This window comes from Gopherus evgoodei, chromosome 7 (genome assembly GCF_007399415.2).
Source record: "Gopherus evgoodei ecotype Sinaloan lineage chromosome 7, rGopEvg1_v1.p, whole genome shotgun sequence".
NCBI lineage: Eukaryota > Metazoa > Chordata > Testudines > Testudinidae > Gopherus > Gopherus evgoodei.
Window position 1 is genome coordinate 97,538,095 of NC_044328.1, and position 24,527 is coordinate 97,562,621.

The following is a 24,527-nucleotide window of genomic DNA, read 5'->3' on the forward strand; positions in this document are numbered from 1 at the left end:
CTGGGCAACCCTCCCCTACCCCCACCACTTGGCACCAGGGATGTTCTGGGCTTTGTATCATGTAATCCTGTGCCCTTGCTCAGCTGTGCACATTGCTTTACAAACACTAACCCTGCATGCCCTCCCAACTTCTGTTGTGGAAATTAGGGGGAAACCGAGGCACTGAGTGAGTCAGTAAAATAGCTGAGATTAGAACTTGGGAGTCCTGGCTTTTGGCCCTCCTTCTCTAACCTCTAGACCCTACTCCTCTCTCAGAGCCAAGGACAGAATCCAGGAATCCTCGCTACTTCAAGGGACAGGGAGAGAATCCAGCATTCCCAACTCCAGACCCCACATTCCTATAACCACTAGACCCCACTCTCTTTTTGTTAGGGCATACTTGTCAGCTAATATTTCAGTATAATGCAGGTGGAGCTACGCTTATGTAGGTGGTAGTAGATGCATGTATGAAGCATTTCACAGCGTGGCTGTGCATATGCAGTGTGATTAGGCAGCCAGAAATATACATGCAGTGGGGAAGGGTGGTTTAGTGGGGCGGGCACTTGAGTGGGATGCAGGAGACCTGGATTCTATTCCTAAATCTGCCACTGATTCCTTGGATGAGTCATGTCAGTTGCCTCAGTTGTGAAATAGGACTGATGCTTCCCTGCCTCATAAAGCTAACATCCATCTATTGTGAGGCACTTAGATACTATGGTGACAGGGAGAGCGTAAGCTCTTTGTAGCAGAGCATTTTCATTTACCATGTGTCTGTACATCACCTATCATAGTGGGGCCCCGAGCCCAGTCATCTCTAGGAGTTACCTCAATGCACCAATAATATTATATCCCAAAACAGTACATTAAAAGAACTATGTTAAGGTTTTAAAATATGACATCAAAAGTGCAACCTTAATTTGCACCTCCTTGTGTTTATGCATTATGATACAGTCTTTAATTACATGATCACATGTTGTTTTTTCCATAGGACCCCTGTCTCATTCAGTGCACAGGACAGACAGTAACATAACTAGGTGTGGCATCATGCATTATTCACTGCACACTATTCAAACCCTGCACTTAATACAGAATTGGTAATTTCCCCCTGGGCTTTTCTGTGTTGCTCTCACTGTACTATCTTAGTGCTTTACAGATGTGGATGAATTTATCTTTGCAACATTCCTATGAGATGGCTTCGTGGTTTATCCCCATTTTACAGATGGGAAACAGAGATTAAGGCCAAAAGGGTCAGTTAATTTTGGGTGCCCAGTATGAGATGCATAGGGCCTTCTGTTTCAGAGAATTTTGGATTATATGGCACTTTATATGGTCAGGGCACAGCTCTCCTTGACTTCATTTGCAGTTGTGAGTGCTCAGAACTTCTGCAAATCAGAACCCAAGATCTCAAATGGAGCGCTCAGAAAATGAGGCCCACACAGTTAGTGCCCACCTGTGAAAAGTTTGACGTAAGTGATTTGCCCAGCATCACACAGGAACTTTGTGGCAGAGTCCAGTTCTATAGGGCAGCATTCAGCTGCCTTAACCATGCCAGACCTTCCTTTCTCTTCCTGCAGTCTCCGGCGTCATTCACTGCCCACCTTCCAGCTTCTGCAACAAATGAAGCAGGAGTCTGACAATAGCCTTCTTCATTACCCTACCTTGATTCATGTCCAGGACACGTCTGTCCTGTACACTGACAAAGCGGGGGTCCTGTGAAAAAATAGTATGTGATCATGTAATTAAAGACTATATTGTAATGGATATGCACAGGGGGTCAAACTGAGGTTGCACAGGCAAAATATGTCAGCATGAGGAACTATACTCATCCCCCAGTTTGAGCCATCAGCTGGGCTGTGACCTTTACTTTTCTACCACTTGAGCTAATAGCATAACAGGTAGGAGTAATAGGCTATTATCCTCTGTGGATTAGGATCTAGAAGGGGTAAGGTACATATTTTGCAAGTGGATTTCACAACTATTTGCTGTCAGCAGAGGAATGCAGAGACTCAGGATTCCTGGGTTCAGTTCCAGGTTTTGTAGGGGACGTTCTCTAGTGGTTACAGACCATTCTGCCCCTTTCACCCTGCTTCCTAACTCCCCCAGTTGTCTCCCACTCCTGTCTCCCTGTATGTAGCTCCTGTCGCCAGCCCCTTCTGCTCTTCCCCCATCGTGGGTATGCCTGCCCCCATCATCTTCCCTCTGTCCTTGTCTCCCCCCTATCTCTTCCCCACACCTATTCTGCTCCCCTCTGCGCTCTAGTGAGGCTGCATCCTTCTTCTTCTCCAGCAGGAGGGAGCAATGAGAGCACAGGAGAGACCATTTCTCTGCTCTCCCTTCTGATGTGAAGGTCTGGAGCATGCTCAGCGCAGTGGAATCTTTAGAAAATTTAGCTGCCAAACTTTAACAAGTCTCTGCTTAGCAAGTGAAAACTGAATTATTTTTTCCCCTGAGGCTCATAAATAGGCCAGATTTGGGTGGATCTTCATGGAAACGGCAAAAGGCATCTTCCTGACCCCAGAGAGGCCCCCCTACCAAATTTCAACTCCCTGCTCCAATGCACTGAGGCCCTAGAGCAGGGGTAATCAATTATTTTTTGGCAAGTTCAAAATTTCTTGGTCAAGGTATTGTCAAGGTCCAGTCTCCCGAGAAAATAATACAAAGACAATAACAATACTGATAATAATAAGTTAATAAAAAGATATCACGGTCCTTTCAAAAGCATCTGGGGGTCCAGATTTGGCCCGTGGTTCACGTATTGACTACCCCTGCCCTAGAACGTCTCAACAAAATGGATCTGAGATTTTTTTTTTTAACATAGGCAAAATAGTTGTTTCCCTAGTTTCATCTTTGGAAACAGCTGAACCATTTTTGCTGAAACTTCACAGAAAGTTTCAGCCTGAGGCAGAGTCCTGGCTTGGGAAATTTCAGCCTGAACAATTGAAGTTTGGCAAAATTATAAACAACAAAAACAGGGTATTTTAATGGCAACCTTACTTATACTTAATCAGTGGTTTTCAAGCTTTTTAGGCTGTGTACCCCTTTCCAAATAAGGTAGTCTACCACACACCCCCATCTGAGATAGGCAGAGGTGACAATTGGCAGGGGGTGGGTAACAGGCAGGGTCATGTGCCCCCTGCCCCAGGTTTCTGCCTTTCATTTAGCAACAGCTTCTAGAGGTTTTCCAGTTGTGGGGTGCACCCCCTTCAGAACATTTGGGGAGGCAAGCAGTGACACCAAACAGCTCAGGGCAGCCCTGCATGGCACCTCCACCCCCCGACTCACCTCAGAGGGCCACCCAGTTTGAAAACCTCTGATTCTGAGTTGCACAGCAGAAAGGAAATGTACAGCAATGTGGCTGCCGTTTTAATTGAAAGGAGATTAAACGCTGATTAGATTGCCAAGGCTTACTAAATAAAATGCATTGTCTGCCATTACAGGATTTTTCTTGCGTGCACCCTTACAAGAGCTTGCGTACCCCAGTTTGAAAACCACTAGGTGGTGCTGCCAGCTCTGTGTATAACCGGCAGTTAACACTGAGCTCCTGGGGTACCTAGGCCCTGAATTGCCCTGCCCTCACCCCCCGGAGGTGTGTGGGTTGGACGGGAATTCTTTGTGAGCATTTTCCTGACTCTCCGTTTGATCTGTAGGGCGGAGTGATGCTCCTGAAAGGAATCCAGCTGTAGGAACAGAAACCACGGAGCTGAGCAATCCTAACCACGTGGCACTGTGGCAAGACACCCACTCAGTAGCAGCAGGTGGCCTTTAGCATTCCTAGTGTGTGAATGTTGGCCAGAACACTGGGCTGGGAGTCAGGACTCCTGGGTTGTAGTCCCAGCTGTGGGAAGGAAATGGGGTCCAACAGTTAGAGAAGTGGGGCTTGGAATGAGAACTGCTCGGGTCTAAAGCCTGGCTCTGGGCTGGGACCTGCGTCTAGTGGCCTAGAGAGAGGGGAGGCTGAGAGTCAAAACTCTTGGTTTCTATTCCTGGCTCTTCTCTTGACCTTGAGCTAACCCCTTCCCCTTTCAGTGCCTCTGTTTCTCCTCCTACCCCTTATCTCTTTAGATTTTAAGCTCTTTGGGGCAGGGATTGTCTCTATGTATCTGTGCAGCATCTGGCAAAATGGGGGGCTGATTTTGGTCAGGCCATGTACTGTGCTTGGCGCAACGGGGCCCTGGTCTCAGTCTGTGCAGTGCCTCACACAATGGGGCCCTGATCTTGGTTAGGGTCTGTGTAGACAGGGCATCTGATACCATGGTGATGGGCCATACCTAAGAACCAGAGTGGACAAAATCATATGAGGAGCTGTCCCGGGATCCACTGCTGTGTGAATTCCCCCCAGTTCTTGGGCTCGTGGGCCCAGAGCTGCATGTGGGGTGCCAGTGGAGTGGGGGGATAGAGTGCAGCGTTGCTCTCCCTGATCTGGTATGGGATGCCTCTGGGACTCAGGGCTGGATCTCCTCAGCTGTTTACTGCTTTTAGCTGCTTTTAGCACTTGGGGCTGGGTGGGGAGTGTAGGGCACCAGCAAAGCGATGCAGAGGCTGGTTCTATTAGGAGGCCCAGCAGACTGAGATGAAAATATGCACAGTTCCAGGCGTTTTGCTATAGCCATGGGTCTAGCTCTCAATCACTCTGAGCAAGAGCAGGACAGGAACCAAGATGGTGCCCGTGCCCCCCCTACAACTCGGCAACGGCTTTAACAAAGGGCGCCAAGAGTCCTGGGGAAGGGGGATGATAGATGGGCCCTGTCAGCAGGCATCAGGCGGAGCAGGTTAGACACAAAACAGGGCAGGGACTGGTGGAGGCTGGAGAAGGGAGAATCCAGCCCAAGGCTTGGACGACTCAGAGCAGCCCCCTCGAGGGCTCCCTTCAGTGCTGCAGTGCCCCTTAGAGCCCTTTGCAGGTACCCATTCATTAACGACAACCCTCTGTGATCAAGGGGTAGACTGGTGGTGTTATCCCTCATAGAAAGATAGTGAACACTGAGGTGCACAGAGGGCCTAAGGAAACACAGTGACCTGGGGCAAAACCCAGGTGGCCTGGTTGTCACCACTAGCCCACACTCTCCTGCCACAGCCAGGGATAGAACCCAGGAGTTCTCACCCCAGCCACCCTGTGCTAAACCACTAGACCCCACTTCCCTGCCAGAACTGTGACAGGACCCAGGAGTTCTGACTCCCAGCCCCCCTGCTCTGACCCCTAGATCCCCTCCCATCCTTGCAGAAGAACAGGACTGTGTCTTTAAGGGTGGGGGCAGAGACGGGGTGCTGGAACAATTTTTATAGTGGGGGTGCTGCTGATGGAAACCCTGTCTTTGGTGTTTTGTTATCACCACTTCAAGCCAGAGGGAGTGACAGCACTCCCAGGAGCCCTAGTTCCAGCACCAGTGGGCTGACCAATGGATTGTCAGGGTTCAGCTTTGGGCAGGAGGTCCCCATGATCCCAAGGGCCATCATTTGGCTAGGGGAGGCTGCTTGTTACCAGATGTTAGCCTCTAATAGCATTGAGCCCAGCACAATGGGTCTCGCTCCCCAATGCCAGTGAGTACTGACGGCCCCAGCCAGGCGTGACATGGACGGGATGTGTGTGCTAGCCTAGCCTGCATTGTTCTAATGCAATTACAGCCACTGCCATAGAGACGCAGGCAGGCTGTGCTCCCAGCCTGTCCCTGGAGCCCTGCTGTGAGCCTGGAGCACCTGGGAGCGCATGAAATGGCTGGGGAAACATGGGGCCTGTAATTGGCTTCACATCAGTGCAGTCATGGAGCCTGGATGGTTCGTTACCTTGCCTAGAAATACAGGTCGTGCCCACACTGCTTTTCCTGAAAGATTATGGCCAGTGGACGAGCTCGCCAAGAGCAGCATGGTCCAGTGGGTAAGGCACCACATGGGGAGCCATGACACTTGGGTTCTCTTTCTGCCTCTGCTATTGACCTGCTGTGTGATCTCGGATAAGTCTTTTCCCCTCTCAGTACCTCTGTTTCCCCTCCCACCCTTCGTCTATTTAGCTTATGAGCTCTTGGGGCAGGGAATGTGTCTGTGCAGTGCCTGCTGTGACAGAGCTCTGGTCTCAGACCCAGATTTGGCTGGGAGCCAGAACGCCTGAGTTTTATTCCTGGCTGTAGGAGGGTAGTTGTGTCTAGTGGTTAGAGCAGAGGACTGGGGGCCAAGACTCCTGGGTTCTATCTCCAGCTCTGAGAGGGGAGTTGGGTCTTGTGGATTACAGCGGGTGTAGGGCTGGGAGCAGGACTCCTGGGTTCTATCCCTGGGTCTGGGAGAGGAGTGGACTCTAGCAGCTAGAGAACAGCCCCTTTATGGCTCTGGAGTTCCAGCCCTCCTGTAATCACTGCTCATCTCCGAATCAGCAGCTTGAGAGTTTGGATGCTGTTTGGCTCAGTCTCTCTTGCTTCTGTCCTCCAGGCTCAATCCAGTGCTAAACCCTCCTGCCCTGGCTGATGGGGGTGGTGAGTGGGCCAGGAGTATCACAGCCCATGTGGGTATGGGGCCTCCCTTGTAGCTGGGAGCACAGAGCAGTCAAGGGACCTGCAATGAGCCCAGCGAGGGATTGGCTCTGTGGGCACGGCCGGGGCACCCAGAGCCTGAGAGTGAGCCCTTGAGTCCTGGGGCAGGGCTATCTACTGCCATGCCCCAAGGACGGATATGACCTCCTGATTCAGTGGGTGCACTATACTAAAGGCCGAGAGGGCAGCACCTGTCACAATACACTGCAACCCTAATACTAGCCAGGTAGGGTGGGAGCTGGAGAGTGAGCCCGCTCCGTACTAACCCCACAGTGGCAGCTCCTGTCCTGCAGGGCTGGGCTCTGAGCATTGTGTCCCGGTGCATTGAATCGCGGCGCCACTCACTCAGATTTGGCATGGTCGCCTCTTCCTGTGTGGAGGAAGGGGCAGCAGGAGTCCCGCCCCTCAACCTGGCTGCCTCCATCCAGGGGAAGGGTGACCAAGGAGAGACCGTTTGCCTTTGGTGGGTCCCAAGGTGGTGGCGGAGGTGTGGCCCTAGGGAAGGGACATGGCTGCAGTTCCCATGCCCAGAAGCACTGATTGCTCAGGCTGTGTGGGGAGTGGACAGGGTGAGACCCATTGAGGAGTGGGCTGCCCTGGGTGCTGGGGGGTTGGATTGCACTAGGAGTGTGGGGTCACCCTGCTGAAGGGAGGGGGAAGAGTTCCTTGCCAGTCTGGGGCCCCGGGGGCTGATGCCAGATGCAGACTCTCCCCTGGGGTGCTGCTGGGAAGGGGTTCCCCGCTGGGAGGCTCACATTGCTGCCTCTTTGTTAGTCTATAAGGTGCCACAGGATTCTTTGCTGCTTTTACAGATCCAGACTAACACAGCTACCCTCTGATACCTGATCTTTGCGTTCAGGTTCTCGCGGGGAGCCTGGGCCATACTGTAGCTCAGCAGAGGATTTGGCAGTTGGAGCCCTGGCCACACAGGTGGGTACACAGCCCCTGGGGGTGGGGACTGGGATGCAAGGCCTTTCCCCTGTAGGGGGCGCTGACTCCAATTTGGCCCCAGGGCAGGGGAACTGGTTGGGTGGGGGTGGGGAACCGGTCAGAGAGGGGTCAGAGGATACTCACGGCTCTCTGGCCCCCCCACAGGTGGATGCAGAGACCTTGTGGTAGGCGCCATGAGCAGCACCCTATCCCCCACGGACTATGACAGCTTGGAGATCCAGCAGCAGTACAATGACATCAACAACCGGTGGGAGCTGGCTGACGAGGACTGGGACAATGAGAACAGCTCAGCTCGCCTCTTTGAGCGCTCCCGCATCAAGGCGCTGGCAGGTAAGGGGCACCATGTGGAGTAGTGTGGGTGCATCCCCCCTGGCTTGGGCTGAGGGTTGGGTGCAGGGGACAGCGCTGGCTCTGCAAGGGGATGTGTGATTCATGGGGCTGCTGTGGTAAGGAATATAGGTGCCAGATGTGGCTCCAGCAGGGAATTTGGAGTGCAGGGACAGTTTGCTCCTGTCTCTGAGATAGGTGAAAGGTCTGAATTCCGGTGAATCCAGTGAGTTGGGTCCAAACAGGGCTCTCTCATGCCCTGCTGCTCCGGGCATGCTGGGGGGCCTTGGACATCCTTGGGGCAGCTGCAGGCCAGATGTCCAGAGGGCAGACTCCTGTCCCTGGCGTGGAGCTTTCCCTGTGGAGCTACAGGAGATGCCAGCTGGCCTGTGTGTCCATATTCCCCCTCCCTACAAAAGGCAGGGCCAGCCCTGACTTGGACTGCCCTGGGTTGACCCTGCTGGGAGCAGAGAATGGGATTCTCAGATGTCCCCTCTATTCCACCTCTCCCATTCAACCGATCCCCAATGCTCCTGTAGAATCCGCCCCCACCAAGATCACAGCCACGAACAGGGGCTCCCAGAGTGACCCTGCAATTGGCCACAAGAGAGCAGCACAGGCCTGTGGAGCCAGCGGGTGTTCTGCCCAGCCCAGCCCATCCCTGCCCTGCCCAGCCTCCTGTGCTCAGATACATTGTAGTGGGAGGTGGAAATGCAGATGGGGAATTGGGGGCAGCACAGGACATGGGCATTGCAGGGGGGCAGACTGAGCCTCCTGAGACTCTGAACTCCAGGGCTCCAAAGCCTCTGTCTGTCCATCCATCCCATACACACCCCATTGTCTGTCCCTGCCCCCCCCCCCCCCCCCAAGCAGCGCAAACAAACCAGTCTAACTGCGTTCCAGCCCGATAGCTCCCATAGCAACGCTAGCTAGCGTGGCAGCCACCTGACACCAGGGAAGGGCTGGACTAGGCTCCCCTCCCTGTCCTGGGGATTCTCCCTCCCCAGCCCAGCCCCGCTGTCCTTCCAGGTCCTGGGGATCCTCCCTCCGCAGCCCAGCACAGCCCAGCCCTGCTGTCCTTCCTGGTCCTGGAGATCCTCCCTCCCCAGCCCAGCCCAGCCCAGCCCCACTCTCCCTCCAGGTTCTAGGGATCCTCCTTCCCCAGCTGAGCCGAGCCCCACTGTCCCTCCAGGTCCTGGGGATCCTCCCTCCCCAACCCAGCCTAGCTCCACTGTTCCTTCCTGTCCTGGGGATCCTCCCTCCAGTGCAGCCCAGCCCAGCCCCACTGTCCCTATCTGTCCTAGGGATCCTCCTCCCAGTGCAGCCCAGCCCCACTGTCCCTATCCGTCCTGGGGATCTTCCCCCCAGTGCAGCCCAGTCCCGCTGTCCCTCCCCGTCCTGAGGATCCTCCCCCCAGCGCAGCCCACTGTCCCAGGATCCTCCCCCTAATAAAGCCCAGCCCTGCTGTCCCTCACCATCCCATGAATCCTCCCCTCTGCAGCCTCAGCCCATCTGGACCTGCCATTAGGAGGCAGGGGCCATCAGTACGAAAACTGGGGCTGATAAACCTCCCCTATCCCATCCCACTTGAACACTACAGCCCCAAGGCATAGTTCCTTTCCTCCCTGCTCTGTGGGCCTTTGGGATTGAGGGATACTGGGGGGAGTCTCCTCCCAGCCCTGCCCCTGCCCAGGTGGCTCTTAGTCACACTTGCTCCTGGGCGGGAGTAGGGGGGAACAGTGGCTGGATCTGATCTTGGTGGGCAGGACAGTAAACAGCTCCCAACATGCCCTTCACAGGCCAAACAGATCAATGCTTCAGGAGCAAACAGGGATCAGGGACAGCGGGGCCTGGGCAGTTCATGGATGGACAAAGTCCAGTTGGCCTGGAGTCAGGAGAGATAATACAGCTAAAGCACATGTGAGTTGTGTGGGGTGGATGATCCCAAGGAGGCTGGGAGCCAGGGGGCACCGGGACAGAAAGGTACTGGGTACAGGGAGGGCAGGAGGAAGGTCAGTGGGATGAGAATCAGGCTGCAAAGCTGAGACACAGTGTAGTTTTGTGGGTAAAGCTCTGGACTTGGAGTCTGGACTCCAGGGGTCTATCCCAGCACCTTGAGGGGAGTAGGAGTTAGTGTATGGGGGGCGGGGGCTAGGAGCCAGGACTCCTGGGTTTTATCCTGTGGTCTGCCACTGACCTTGGGCAAGTCCTTCCCTCTTGATACGTTTCCCCTCCCCTCCTTTGTCTGTTTTGATTGTGAGCTCCTGGGACAAGGCCAGTGTCTCAGTGTGAGTCTGTGCAGTGCCCAGAGCGATCGGGTCAGTCTCGGCCGGGGTCTCCTGGAATTACCATCTCACGCACGATCTCCAAACCCGCCAGTTCTGGCTCCATCCTGTACTTGGTCTTGACACCAAAATCCTGATTCTTTCCCAGCAGGAGGCACTGTCTGGCAGCTGCCAGTGCCCTGCTCCTGTAACCAGCCTTCACTAGGAAGGAGCCTTATAGCCAAGCATGGTAGCATAGCTATTGGTATGTGTCCTACAGCTGGGTAAAGAGACTGACCGAGACTCCGGCTCCTGGTGTGCTGCACAGACGCCAACTGAGATTGGGGTCCCCATCATGCTATGCTCCACACAGACATAGTTCTTGCCCCAAGGAGCTCATCGTCTAAACCTGTTCTACAGATGGGGGAAACTGAGGCCCAGAAAGATTCAGTGACAGAGCTAGGATTTGACCACGAGGCCTCCCAAGCAGGAGGTTAGTGGCTGTGCGTGGCAGGCGTGTGGCAGTGCCATGAGATATCTACTTGCTTGCGAAATCCTGCCTGTGATAGAAATTTGGTTTGGCAGAGCTCTGGAGTGGGCAACAGGCCCTGCCCAGCAGAGCAGGGTCTCTGGGCTGGGCTGGAATGCCAATGGGGGAAACACAGCTAATAGCATGTAATGACATGATACCAGCATGGAGGAGTAACATCTAACCCCTGGCAGGGGGTCAGGAATGAGACAGGGGCTTGCAGTGGGGCACAACATGGTGAAGGGCCAGCATCCAGACTGGGGGAGATATGGGAGGATGAAAAGCGTAGAGATCACTCCAACAGACCTGGTCCTACCCTCTGGGGAGGGGTGGTAGCTCCAGAGCTGGGCCTGCCTGAATCCAGGCAGAACAAAGCCCAGGGCTCTGTACAATAGGGTGTAAATCCTCCGTTGTCAGGGCGATGTGCTGCATGAGCTAATGGGCTTTATCCATGGCTGTGGCTCTAGCAGGGGGCTCAGCTGCAGGGGACCCAGCTCAGAGCCTGCCTTCCTCCACCAGTGCAAATACCTTCTCCTTGCCCTGAGTACACACCCCTCCCTTGCAAGGAACGTCTCCTGCTGCCCCAGTGCTCAGTGAGAGACATCCTGGCAGAGGGCAGTGCAAGTCCAAATGTATCCTCTAGGGGTCGGCACAAGGGGACCAGGAGTCAGAATCCTGTCCAAGAGGGGAGGCAAACCCCTAGTCATTGTTTTTCGCCTTCCCCTGCAGCGTGGGGCGTGGGTCACTTGCTGGTGGATTCTCTGCAGCTTGAGGTCTTCAAACCACAATTTGAGGACTTCAATAACTCGGACATAGGTTAGGGGTTTGTTATAGAAGTGGATGGGTAGCGTTCTGTGGCCTGCTTTGTGCAGGAGGTCAGACTAGATGATCACATTGGTCTCTTCTGATCTTAAAGTCTATGAGTCTATATTGCAACCACACCTAGACACCTGCACTGAGATCAGGGCTCCATTGTGTCAGGCTCTGCTCAGATAAACAGTCCTGGCTCCCAGCCTCCCAGCTCTAATCCATCAGACCCCAGAGTGGGATAGAACCCAGAAGTCCTGGCTCCAGTGTAATGCCCTATGCACTGAATTGCTGCCACCTTTCCACTCAGCATTGCCTTGGCCTGATCCCAGCTCTGGGATTTGTCTGCTCAGGCCTCTAACGCTGGAGCTCTTGCTCCCCTGGGCAGGCTGCCTGCACACTCTCACATGCACACACACACACACACACCTTTCACAATAGAGCGGCCCAACCTGTTTTTATGTAAATTGCCCAGGACCGCCCTCCCATCCTGTCTGGGAGGAGGGCAGAGCCTCTGCACACTCAGCACTGGGCTGATTCCCCCACAGCACCTGGGCCCAGCTGTGCCTGCCAGCCTGCCTCCACTCCCCTAGGGAGAGATCAGTGCCTTCCCCCCATTCCTCCCCAGGATGTTCCAGCATGAGCCAGGGCAGATTGAGGTGCCCTGTGCCCCTCCATCGCCTGTGCTCTCCCCTGCCGCCTTCATCAATGCTGCGCAGTACTCTAATGTGCTGGAGGGCAGGTTCAAGCAGTTGCAAGGTAAGATTGGGGGTGGGGAGGCAGCGACCCCTGCAGTCTGGGGTTATGAGATGTTGGGAGTTGCCCAGGGGCCTGGCCATCTCCCCTGGGGTGGGGCTGATCCAGGGAAGGACTGCAATAAGTAAAAGTTGAGGGGGATCAGGCGCTCTGAAATCTCCCTGCTTTGTCCCGCTCAAGCGACCACATCAAGGACCCTGATCCCTAATCTCCAAGGTGCTGCTGGGAATTAGCTTCCCGCTCCACAGGGATTTGCAGGGGGGAAAGTGGCTGCATGTTTGAGATTCTTTTGCGCCTGCCCCGTTCTCTGCAGTGATAGCCCCTTGCCCCCATAGGGGTCTCCAGGCCAACCTCGCTGTTGGGAGTTCTGAGCTGCACTTGCTGCTCCTGTTTTTTCCCCTTTAGATCTGGATTGAGGCGCACTGGCAGACAGTGACGGCTTGCGCCCCAGTGAGGGCCACACGCTGGGGATGGGAGGATGAGGGACTGCATCCCAGATCTGACACTGAACTCCAATACTTCCCTCTTTGTCACCCCTAAACTCTATCCAGGCACCTCCTCTCAAACTATCACCCCAAAACTTCATCCGTCTCTGTCATCACCTTAAAACTCCACTGACCCCACAATTACCTCAAACTCTGACCCCCTCTATCACTGCAGAAGCCTCCACCTAAACTGCACTCCACCCCCTGAAACCATCACCCCAAACTGAAAACAACCTCCTAAACTCTCATCCCCAAATGTCACTGACTCCACGAGCCTTTCCACTCAATTTCCTCTCCCCAACCAAAACTGGGGTCTCATATTCCAGCTTACTCCCCACCCCCCAGTACTTCCCTCTAAATTCCATGCAGGGAAGAGATCCAGGACACTATGTGTGCTGGGACTGGGGAATTACTCCTTTGCACAAGGGGCCAGTTGCCATGGACTGGGTTTGGATGCCTGTGTCTGGGAAGGTTATGCAGGAGGGCTGAGGCGTAGCAGGGCTTGGGATGCATAGCTGCAATCTCGGCCTAGAATATGACTTATTCCAGGGGTCTTGTGTTGTATTGGGCCTCAGGGTGTGCTGGAGACTAGGTGCCAGGGCTCCTGGGTTCTATCCCAGCTCTGAGAAGGGTGCAGGGTTGAGTGGTGAGAGCTGGGAGCCGGGACTAGATACCTGGCTGTGCTACTGCTCTGCTATGTGACCTTGGTGCCTCAGTTCCCCTTCCTGGTTCCTCAGTTTCCCTTTTTGTAACAGGGGACCAGTGGCGCTACAATCTGAGGCTGTGGGGCTTGGATCATTCCTGTTTCTATAGTGCACTGGGGCAGAGCCCTCTGGAAATTCATACTGCCCCTATTGCCCATCTGGTTCAGAGCAGGGGTGGTTTTGGGATGCCACACCCAAGGTTGGCTGTGTTTTAGAGAAACCACCCAGATTGAGAAATGGTAGTTGAAGGGGGACCATACATCCAGGTGCTATGTGGGGGAGCAGCATAGCCTCATGAAGGTGATGGAGTGTGTCCTTGGGCACTGTGGCTGCGCTCCCCAGTCTGCCCTGCATGGGGCCAAGGGCTATGGGCCTTGGCAGAGGCAGCAGGACCAGAAATGGATAAATACCATGCACACGAGAGGCTGTGTAAATACCACACTGAGATGACAACGTCCCCAAGACAGCGCTTGGCCCAGTGGGCCTGCGACAGAGCAATGCCAGCCTGCCAGGGTAAAACCTTGGAACTGTCTCTCATCCGAAAACAGCAGCAGAGGGTGGGGAATAGGCCACAGGGCCTTTCTCCTCTAAGGGGCCCAGCTCCAATCCAGACCCACAGCAGGGGGCTGGCTGGCTCGGGGGGGGGCGGGGAACAGAATACTGGGCTTTCCCCTTCTAGTGGGTGCTGGCTCTGATCTGGCCAGGTCAATCCTGGTTGCCCCCATCACTTGCTTATTAATGGCAGGTATGGAATGAGCAGTGTTTGCCGCTGGCCAAGTTCATTGTCCCAAGGAACAAGGACAGCAGCTGCAGCTGGCTGGGGTGGGTTCGGCTGGCTGCTCTCTGTGGGGCCTGGGCATCCAGGGTCTGCTGGGAGGGTGTGGGAGGCGCATGAGCCCTGTGTTGAGGGAGTGATGACAGGCTGTGGTGGGGAGTCCGTGTCAGGGGTAGCGGTGGGAGAGCAGAGGGGATGTGTAGATGTTGGGCAAGGGGCAGTGGGACAAAAGCTTTGGGCGTCCTGCCCTGGCCATTCCCTAATTTAGTGCCAGGTGGGTCATCTTGCCCCCACCTATGTGCATAGCAGAGACAGCAACAGCAAAGCCCCTGGTGCATGGGGCTCGGAGGGTGTTCTACACAAGAGCGGGCAGCAGCTGAAGATGGGGTGGGGATGTCTTGGGGTTTGCTGGTGGGAGCTGGGTGAGAGCTTCTGGATGGGGGGTTCTGGCAGCACTGTGGGATGTCCCCTGGGTGGGATGTCCCTGTGGATATGTCTGGATGGGGGAGCTGGTTGAAACATCTGTGGCTGGAGACCCCCAACGGGTACTGGCAGGGGAGCTGTCAAGGGGGTCAGATGGGGACCTTGACGGTCAGTGAGACAGAGCTGGGAGGGATGCAGGGGAGCAAGAGGCAGGGATGATACAGGCCCTGGAGCCTGCAATCTCTGTGGCTTTGCCTCCTCCTTATTGGGATTCAGGCTCCAGACAAACCATAATCATCCCCACTCCCCTCCTCAGGGTCCTGCCATCCCAGACAGGCTGCTGGGGAGGGTACATTGCCCTGTGCAGGCAGCTCCTGGGAGCAGGTGAACCTCTTCTGCTGGTGGTCACTGCACATGACCCTGCCTGCAGCCAGGAGATCCCACAGGCTGAGGCTGCAGTCAGCACTGTCGAGGCTCAGAGCAGAGGAATGAATGGAGGGAAAGGATTGGTTTCAGGTGCAAAACTGGGACTAGAACCCAGGAGTCCTAGCACCCAGCCCCACTCCTCTAACCAGTCTCGGGTGCTCCCCTCCCACCCTGTCCGTGGATGGGGTGACTCAGTCTGGCGCTCTCCCCCAGAGTACTTTTCAGAGCCTCCCTCCCCCAGCATCTGGACTGAGACACTTGTTGTTTGAGTAGGTACAGCCAAGATCGCACATGCAAATAGGCTGAGTGTTGTGATCTGCAGCTGGGTGGGAGTGGGAGGGTTCCCTAAACTCCTGGGCTCTCTCCCCAGCTCCGGGAGGGGAGAGAGGGCTCATGATTATAGTCAGGGGTAGCCACAACTCTTGGGGTGTATTGCTGACTCTGGGAGGGGAGATGGATCTAGTGGTTGTAGATGGGGGGAGGGTTTGTCAGGACTCCTGGATTCTACTCCTGGCTCTGCCCTGGGGGCAAGTCCCTCCCCGATCCGTGGCTTGGTTTCCCCTTTGTAATGGAGTGGTTGCTGTGAACCTGCCTGCAGGTAGCATTTCTCAGGTGCATTCTGCCCTGAGATCTGGTCTCACTGTCCTGAAAGGAAAGTCTCCATTCCTCACCCTCCTCCAATTACTGACGCTGCCCTTCCCCCACCCCAGATTACCTCACAGTTAGCCCTGACCCTTCCCAAGGATGTGCTCTCAGACGGATCTCCCACTCCTCTTCTTAAGGAGTCCCACCAGGCTCCATCTGCACTCTGTTTGCAGGGCAGAGGTTTCCTTATTGCCAGGACCCGCCCCCCAGTATGAACCAGCTCCAGACCAGAAGCCAGCGGGGTAGGGTGAGGCACAGCCCAGAGCAGGAGTTCACAGCACTTTGCAGACAAACCCCATAGCAGGAGAAACAGGCACAGAGCGGGGAGGGGGCTCCCCTGAGGCCACCCAGCCAGTCATGGGCAGGGCCAGGAATAGAACCCAGGAGTCCAGACTCCTTCCCTGCACGCTCTAACCCACTAGACCCCACTTCTCTCCCAGAGCTGGGGATAGAACCCAGGAGCCCTGGTTCCCAGCTTCCCCACTCCTCCTTTGCTCTAACTACTAGACCCCATTCCCCTTCCAGAGCTAGGGATACAACCCAGGAGTCCCTCCCCAACAATGCAAAAGGATTCCCTGCAGCCAGCTTTTCTCACGCCCCCTTAATCTTCACCCCTAATCTCCAGCCAGCCCCCAGAACTGCCCTCACAAACACATCCACATGAGGCTAGAGCTCCGTGAGGGGAAAGAGCCCTTTAACATGGTAGCGTTCAAGGCAACAAACAGAATCATGGCTGGGGATATGCTGCCTCCTGGACATAGACCTCCCATCCCCAAGTGTAAATTGGAGCAGCCCCAGGGCTTCTTTGCCTCCCAGCAGCATCCTTGGGTCCCCATGCAGTTCCAGATGTGATGGCCGCATGCTTTACACTGGGGCCTGTGGGGTGAAGGGGTGGCAGAAGGCAGCTAACACTTGCCCTGTGCTGTGCTTGCCCGAAGAAAAGATCCCTCCCACTCCACATCCCCCCATTTTCCCTTTTCTGGAGTTTTTCACTGGGAAAACACTGAAAATTAAATTAAAAAAACTCCATGTGACTCTAGGAGGGAGTTCCCGGTGGATTCCTCCTGCTGTTCCCCAAGGCAGGCCAAGTCCGGGGGAAAGTGGGGATGCCCCCCCGCCCCAAGTGGTTGCTGAGCACCTATGTTGGCTACCAACCGTCACTGCTGTCCTGGGAATGGGAGTGTTCGGCTCCTGGCTTTGAACATGCAGCTTCAAACAGGAGACGCCGGCACCTGCTTCTGGCTTGGGTGTGGAGTGGGTGGGCTCTGACATCTGCCAGAACCTGGGGTGATAAACGGGCATCCCACAGGCGGGCTCTGCCCACAGTGCCCAGCAAATGGCACAGGATTAAGCACTAAGGGGATTCTCAGAGGCAACAGAGAGAAAGACGGGCTTGTGCAGCTGGGGGTAGGGCTGAGGGTCAGGATTGAGGGTCCTTGGCAGAGCCAGAGGGCTGTGGGTTGGGAGTGAAGGCACAGACAGGGCAAGGAGAGAGGTAGGAACTGGTAGGGGTGGGGGTTGGGGGGCAGGAGATCAGAGTGGGGTGGGGGCTGGGATGAGGACCTGCAGTAGGTCTAGCCTGTTACCCAAGGGCCCTGACAGGAGCAGCTGCTGACAAGTCAGGGCTGGAACCTGCATCCAAACAAATGAGACTGATGAGCCGCCTGAGGGGGGCTTGAGGGTTGCCCAGATGAGGGCAACAACACGCGCATGTGCACCCACACTCCCCCTTGTCCCCAGAACTGACCCACCAGGACGCACTGCCTCTTGCCCTTGCACAAACACAGTCTCCTCTCACGTCAGCACATGACAACCCCCACCCGCCCCTGCGGCCAGTGCAGTGTCAGGACAGGAGGGAGTTGGGCTTGGCTGGGCTGCCCAAGGCTGAGTCCGTGTTTGCTCAGAGCAGCAGCCCTGACAAGGAGTCATCAGACCAAATGGTGGGGCAGGGGGGAATGTGCCATTCAGGGACAGACAGAGACACACCCCTCCAGAGAGGCTGGGATGCACCAAACCCATCAGTAAATACAGCCGGAATCAAACAAGGCTTTCTGTCTGGCTGACTGGCTCTGGGAGGAGAGTGGTGTCTAGTAGTTAGAGTAAGGGGGCTTGGAGTCAGGACTCCTGGGTTCTGTCCCCAGCTCAGTCACAGACTCCCTGTTCAACCTGCCCAGCTCAGTGCCTCAGTTTCCCTGTCTGTGGCTGACCATGCTGCTCCCCAGCCTCTGGTGGTGAATAGCTCAGTTAACATTTGGGGAAGCTTCTAAAGATTGCCATTCGCTGGGCTGTCTGAGAGGAGCGGGCTGCCCCGGCCCTGCTCTGTCTGTAGCGGGGAAGCCCCTTCTGGAGCAGGCAAGTCCCTCCCTGTCCTGATGCCTTGGTGCTCTGTGGGGCTGGGGGCTTCTAGCCTCCATTTCTCCCTCACCCCCAGACACTGGTCAATTGGCACCCACTGCCCACTGAGCCAGGCTGCGCAGACCTGCCCACAAGTATGGCCTGGCCTCTCCCTGAACTGCACAGTCACTCTGGAGCCCAGCTGGGAATGAGAGTCCCTGAGATCACTCTGCGGTCACGCTGCCTGCACTCCCAGCTAGGGCAGCTCCTCCCAGATTTCCTGGGCTGCAGCCCTCTCTGGCCTGGACCACCTGAAACACCCAGTATCACATGCAAACGGTACCCCCTTCATCCCCTTCCCAGATCTCTGGTAGATACAGGCAGGACAGGGCCCAGCCTCACGGCACCTGCATTTCCCATTGTTGTTTCATGTATGATGGGGCTCAGCCGAGACTGGGGTCCCCACTGGGCTGGGTGCTGCACAGACCTCCCCAACTGCGATCAGGGCCCTCTCGGGCTGGGTGCTGCCCAGACACAGTCTCTGTCTCAAATTGCTCACAGTCTAACAGTCAAAGGGCAGGAGGGAAAACAGAGGCACTAAGGGGGGGATCTTGGGGTGACTGGGAGCTGGTGTCCCTTAGAGGGAAAGTTGCCCTGTCCTGTCTCCCTCAGCCGATTCAAGGTGAAGGTAAATCTGGTTGTGCTTGGTGTGGATGCCTGCAGGGAGCTCCGGTTCCCTCACCATCTCCCAGGCTTACATCAGGGCTGGAAGAACAGATAGTATTGTGCCATCCCCGGGCTCCTGCCAGGATGACCCACCCAGCCGGGGCTGTGGATAAACAGGAGCCTTGGGAATACGCATGTGGTTAGGGAGCGGAGTTACTCACAGGGCGGGGGAACTCCCAAGGTCTGTCAGCTGAGGAGGGGCTCAAGGTGCTTCTCCAAGACACCTCCCATGGTACCTGGGGCTGGGAAGCTGTCAGCTACACCCTGCACTATGCTGCAGGGAGCAGACTGGGGCTCAGCAGGGGGCGCTCTCCCCTGGCACACAGTAGTGACTCCATGCCCCTGTGCTGCCTGCCCATTAGAATCAGACCTACTCCTCCCCCACTGGTATCTCCCTCCCCAGCCCCAATATTATTACAGCGGAGGAAGAAGGCATGTATTGGGGTGGTGCTTGTTATTGTAGGGTCTTCTGTGAGCATGTTGCTGGGCAAAATGGTTTGTTGTATTGTGTCTTGGGAGAACTGGGGCTGTACAAACCTGTTTGTTATTGTAGGGTCTCTTGAGGGTGCTGGGGCTGCACAGGCTGTTTTATTTATTGTAGGGTCTCTTTGGGGCATGGGGGCTGGGCAGATCAGTTTGTTATTATAGTGTTTTTGGAGAAATGGGGATGTTCAGGCTGGTTTGTTATTGTAGGGTCTCTTGGGACACTAGAGCTGAGTAGGGTGGATTGTTATATAGGGTCTCCCAGGAACTTGGGACTGCAGGTGCTGTTTTATTACTGTAGGTAAATTACTGTTTTATTACTGTAGGTGGTAGAGCTGACTGGTGTGAGCTGGGTGGGAAAGGAGGCAGTAGGGCATGAGATCCAGTAATGAGTTGTGGGGGAGTGGAAGAACTGAGTGTTGCTGGGCCGAGCTGGGATTGGATCCAGAATTGTAGGCATTGGTTGGATCCTGGTTTTGGGAGCCCCCTACTCCGGTAGTGATGTGTTCTGTGGAGAGCAGGATTGGGGACAGACGCCAGGGCTCCCGTTTCTGAAGTGCCCACCAGTGGCTGCTTCTCTTGCAGATGAGCGTGAGGCCGTGCAGAAGAAAACCTTCACCAAATGGGTGAACTCTCACCTGGCACGTGTGACCTGCCGCATCGCAGACCTGTACAATGACCTGCGTGATGGACGCATGCTTATCCGCCTACTGGAGGTGCTGTCGGGTGAGCAGCTGGTGAGTGTGGGGCTGGGGGACAGGGCACCCTGGGAGTAGTACCATGGGATATTTGGACTCCGTCATCTCTGCTGGAGGCTTCTTATACCAGTGGGGTTAGGGTCCAATTTGGATCTTAATTACCTCAGGGAGAATCTGGAGTCACCTCACTAGGCACCACTCCCCCTCCAGAGCAAGGACTGAACCCAGGAGTCCTGACTCCCAGACTGCCTGCTCTGACCCACTACCCTCATCTGTAAGAAAACTGGCCATTGGAGGGGCACCTCAGAAACGGGCAGCCATGGTGCCTATCCTCAATCCTACTCCCTCACAGAACATGCCACTACAAGGGGTGCTCCCCAAATCAGGATTGACCCAACTGATGCCTACAATTCTGAAGCCAGGAGTCTTGACTCCCAACCTCCTCCGTACCCACTCTAGCCCACTGGACCCCCCTTTTCTCCCAGAGCTGGCATAGAACTCAGGAGTTTTGACTCCTAGCCCCCCTCTGCTGTAACCACTAAGCCCTGCTCCCTCTTTAGTTGTCCCACCTATGCGCAGACTTGATCCCAATAGCACCCGCAGCTCCCTGTGCCTGGCTCTCTAGCCCATGCTGTGTCTCCTTCTGTCAGGCTCGGCTTCTCCTGGTTCTGTGACTCATGCCCTGGCTGCCCTCTGAACTCAGCACCTGCTCCCAGCATGCAGAGCAGCTCCTTGCCTACATGCCAGGTGCTGGGCTGGGTGGGGCAGTCTGGCTGCATGCCCAGCCCTGCTTTGGTGGTTTTTCTGGTTCTCGGGCAGGTCAGGTGCTGGAGTCACCTGGCTGTGTCTGTCTGAGCTGCCCCTGGCCTGCCACGCTGTCTTCAAAGGGCCAATCACTCCCTGCCCTCACTGCCATGGCTCTGCCCTCACTGCCACAGGTGCTGCAGTCCCAGTCTGCTCTGCTTTGGAGCCCTGGCTTCCTGGCACCAGGGAGATGGCTCCCGCAGCACCCAGCCCCACGGGAGGGTGAGGGCAGCCAGAATCATGGGGAGGGCAAGCATGGAAATTCCATGCTGAAGGGTGGACTCCAGTATGTCCCAGGGTGTAGGGCACTGGGCTGGGAGCCAGGACTCCTGGTTTCTTTTGACAGCTCTGGGAGGGGAATGGGGTGTAGTGTCTAGAACAGTGGGCTGGGAGCCAGGATTCCTAGCTCTGGGAAGGGCAGTTTCTAGGGACTCCAACCAAGATCACCACCCCATTGTGCTGGACGCTGCCCAGACACAGAGTGAGACATGTTCTGGGCCCTGAAGAACTCAATCTGAATAGAGGTGGGAAGAAAAACAGAGGCACCGAGAGGGGAAGGGACTTGCCCAACATCAGAGGCAGAGCGGGAAATAGAACCCAGGAACCCTGGCTCCCAGTGGGGCGTGTTAAGTGGTAGTCAGTGCCCCATGCTGTGCTCAGTTATCCCAGTGTCAGGCTCCTGCGCCGACCCCTGCGGCAACTTCAGCTTCTCCCCTGTGTTGGGGACCAAGAGCAGACTGTTCCCAGGACTGGGGTGAGCTGCTTTGTCAGTCTCAGAGCTGTAAGGGCCTTGGGCCAAAACTCCAGCATGCTCCAGTCAGTGTGGGTGACCCGTTAAACCGGCTTCCTAGCTAGAGCTGGGTGGTGCATCCAGCCCAGCACCTGGATTGCTGCCTGCTGCAGGCAGTGTGGATGCTGAACCAACAGTGAGGGGTGCAGGTCAGGGAAGGGGGTCCTGGTAGAGGGGGAGTCAGGCAGTGTGGGGCAAGCAGGCCAGTAGGGGATTGAGGTGGGATCCTGGGAGCAGGGAAGCAGGCAGCATGGGGAGTGCAGGCTAGAGGGTGGTTGGGACGGGATCCCAGTAGTGGAGGAGAATGGTATGTGGAGCACAGTCAGGGGTGGGGGAGATACTGAGGAAGGGTGCTGGCAGCAGGGGAGGTGGGCGGCATGGGGATCTCCTTCCTTATGCTCTCACCTTCCAGCCCAAGCCCACCAAAGGGCGAATGCGGATCCACTGCCTTGAGAATGTAGACAAGGCCCTGCAGTTCCTCAAGGAGCAGAAGGTGCATCTGGAAAACATGGGATCCCATGACATCGTCGATGGCAACCACCGCCTCACACTGGGCCTTATCTGGACCATTATCCTCCGCTTCCAGGTACCTGGAGGAGCTCAGTCTCCGCCCTGGCTGGCACCCCTCTGTGGGTCCCCCTGCCACTCCGTTCCCCACTCTGGACCTGAATCTTTCTATCCCTCTGCAGTCTCAGAGTCCCCCACCCTCTCCCCCTCATGGAGAGCCAACCCTGGGGAGAATTGGTGACAATGGAACAATTGTCCCTGCTGGCGTGATGGAGTGGTCATACCCCTAATGGCGGCAGGCCACTGCCATATGGCTGCCTGTGTTATGCCAGTACTCGAATGGCTGCTTGGGGGACACTTGGGTCTCTGGTTCAAATTGCCCAGGGGGAAGAGCCCCACCCCACCCCGCTCCAATCGTGTGATGTTAGAAAGAATGAGCCAGGGAGCATGGAACCTTCTCTCCATGGCCTGTGAGGCCTGATGCTGGTGGGACTAACCTGGAGCTGCCTGTGTATCTACCCTCCAGATCCAGGATATCAGTGTGGAGACTGAGGATAACAAGGAGAAGAAGTCAGCCAAGGATGCCTTGCTACTCTGGTGCCAAATGAAGACGGCAGGGTAAGGGGTAAACAGTAGCTATCCAGGGATAGAGTATTAGATCTTTCCTCTCTAGGAGGCGTTAGTTCTGATGCAGCTCCATGGTGAGGGGACTGACTGGCTTGAGGGGGATCAGGAATGGGACATGGAGCCTTTCCTCTGTAGGGGGCTCCAGCTCCACCCCCCTACCACTGTGTCTGTATGTTACAGGTACCAGAACGTCAACGTTCACAATTTCACCACCAGCTGGAGGGATGGCCTGGCCTTCAATGCGATCGTCCACAAGCACAGGTCAGTATGGGTCACGTCTGGGTGCACAGGGGATACCAGGATCTCAGGGACCCATGGCATGCTGCCACTGTTCTCTAGCATTGGCCTAGGGTGGGGCATTAGGATGGGGTTGATGGAGATCAGCGAGACATGGGGGAGTGTGGGTGGAGCCGCCAGGCTGGCAATCACAGTGTGCTCTTTGGCGCCCCCTTCAGGCCGGACCTTATAGATATTGACACGCTGAAGAAATGCAATGCCCACTACAACCTGCAGAACGCGTTTAACGTAGCGGAGAAGGAGCTGGGGCTGACCAAGCTTTTGGACCCTGAAGGTGGGTGTCAAGCTGTGCGGGCCTAGCGGAGTGAGGGCTGGGGTGAGCCAGGGTGTCAGTCCAAATGATCCATTCTTGGTATGGGGGGAAGTGCCCTTTTCATATGCGTTCATCCAGGTTGGAGGTTGGGGCTCATGACCTGAACCCCATCCCTAAATATATGGAGGAGGAGTTTGTGATTGGGTAATGCTGCTGTGGAAACACTGTTAGAAAAGGAACAGGCAGGCATGGCAGCCACCCATTGAATAGGAAATCCAGGCTCCTCTCCCATCCTGCACCCGTGCTGCTAAAAGCAGAGGGGTCTTTTCCCATGGTACAGTGCATTTTGGGAAAATCCAGACCACTCTCCCATCCTGCACTCATATGCACGAAAGGGGAGGTTCATGGCTGGATGTAGGGCTCCATGACATCACTGGGTTAATCCCACCCTCTGAACAGAAATTGCCATAATTCCCATTTACCCCCACACCAGGGCATATCAGTGTTAGTTGCCAGGAAGTGCCTGGTGCTGATGTGCCCTCCCTCCCAGTGAGGAGGCAACGGGAGATGGGGCTTTCTCCCTGACATCCATGGCTCTCGCCCCCCAGATGTCAATGTGGACCAGCCGGATGAGAAGTCTATCATCACATACGTGGCCACCTACTACCACTACTTCTCCAAAATGAAAGCATTGGCTGTGGAGGGAAAGCGCATTGGAAAGGTACCAAGGGCAGAAACAGGGTGCAGCGGGTGCTGTCACTGCATGGGGTGTGCTCAGTGGGTGGATTGGGAGGGTGGGTGGATTGGGTTGGATGGATTAGAATCAGCGGTTCTCAAACTTTTGTACTCAAACTATTTTTATATTTAATTGTATTATAAATGCTGAAGATGAAACAGGATTTGGGGTGGAGGCTGGCAACTTGTGACCCCCGCATAATAACCTTGCGACCCCTGAGGGGTCATGACCCCCAGTTTGAGAACCCTTGGATTAGATGAATGGATTGGGAGGATGAGTTGATGGGATAAATGGATGGATGGAGTGGGAGGAAGCGTTGATGGGATGGATGAATGGAGTGGGAGAAAGGGTTGATGGGGTGGATGGATGGATAGAGTGGAAGAAAGGGTTGATGAGGTGGATGGATGGATAGATGGAGTGGGAGAAAGGGTTGATGGGGTGGATGGATGGAGGGAGGGAGGGAGGGAGTGGATGAAAGGGTTGATGGGGTGGATGGATGGAGTGGGAGAAAGGGTTGAAGGGGAGAATGGATGGAGTGGGGAGAAAGGGGTAATGGGGTGGATGGAGGGAGGGAGGGAGGGAGTGGATGAAAGGGTTGATGGGGTGGATGGATGGAGTGGGAGAAAGGGTTGAAGGGGAGAATGGATGGAGTGGGGAGAAAGGGGTGATGGGGTGGATGAATG

The 24,527-nt window shown here is 55.5% G+C and overlaps 1 protein-coding gene across 6 annotated transcripts in view; it reads left to right on the top strand.

Moving 5' to 3' along the window:
• The window catches only part of SPTBN2 (spectrin beta, non-erythrocytic 2), a 58,768-nt gene that overhangs the window by 10,590 nt on the left and 23,651 nt on the right, over window positions 1-24,527 (top strand). For 2 of the 6 annotated variants that reach the window (XM_030569835.1, XM_030569837.1), the window contains exons 2-9: window positions 7,357-7,427; window positions 7,593-7,778; window positions 19,718-19,869; window positions 21,837-22,010; window positions 22,458-22,549; window positions 22,739-22,819; window positions 23,014-23,129; window positions 23,717-23,829. In XM_030569835.1, coding sequence (XP_030425695.1) covers window positions 7,622-7,778; window positions 19,718-19,869; window positions 21,837-22,010; window positions 22,458-22,549; window positions 22,739-22,819; window positions 23,014-23,129; window positions 23,717-23,829 — 885 coding nt within the window. In that variant the 5' untranslated portion in view covers window positions 7,357-7,427; window positions 7,593-7,621. Of the gene's footprint in view, window positions 1-7,309; window positions 7,428-7,592; window positions 7,779-11,589; window positions 12,135-19,717; window positions 19,870-21,836; window positions 22,011-22,457; window positions 22,550-22,738; window positions 22,820-23,013; window positions 23,130-23,716; window positions 23,830-24,527 lie in introns of those variants that run through there. The other 4 variants (XM_030569838.1, XM_030569839.1, XM_030569836.1 and 1 more) reach the window with 3 other exon arrangements.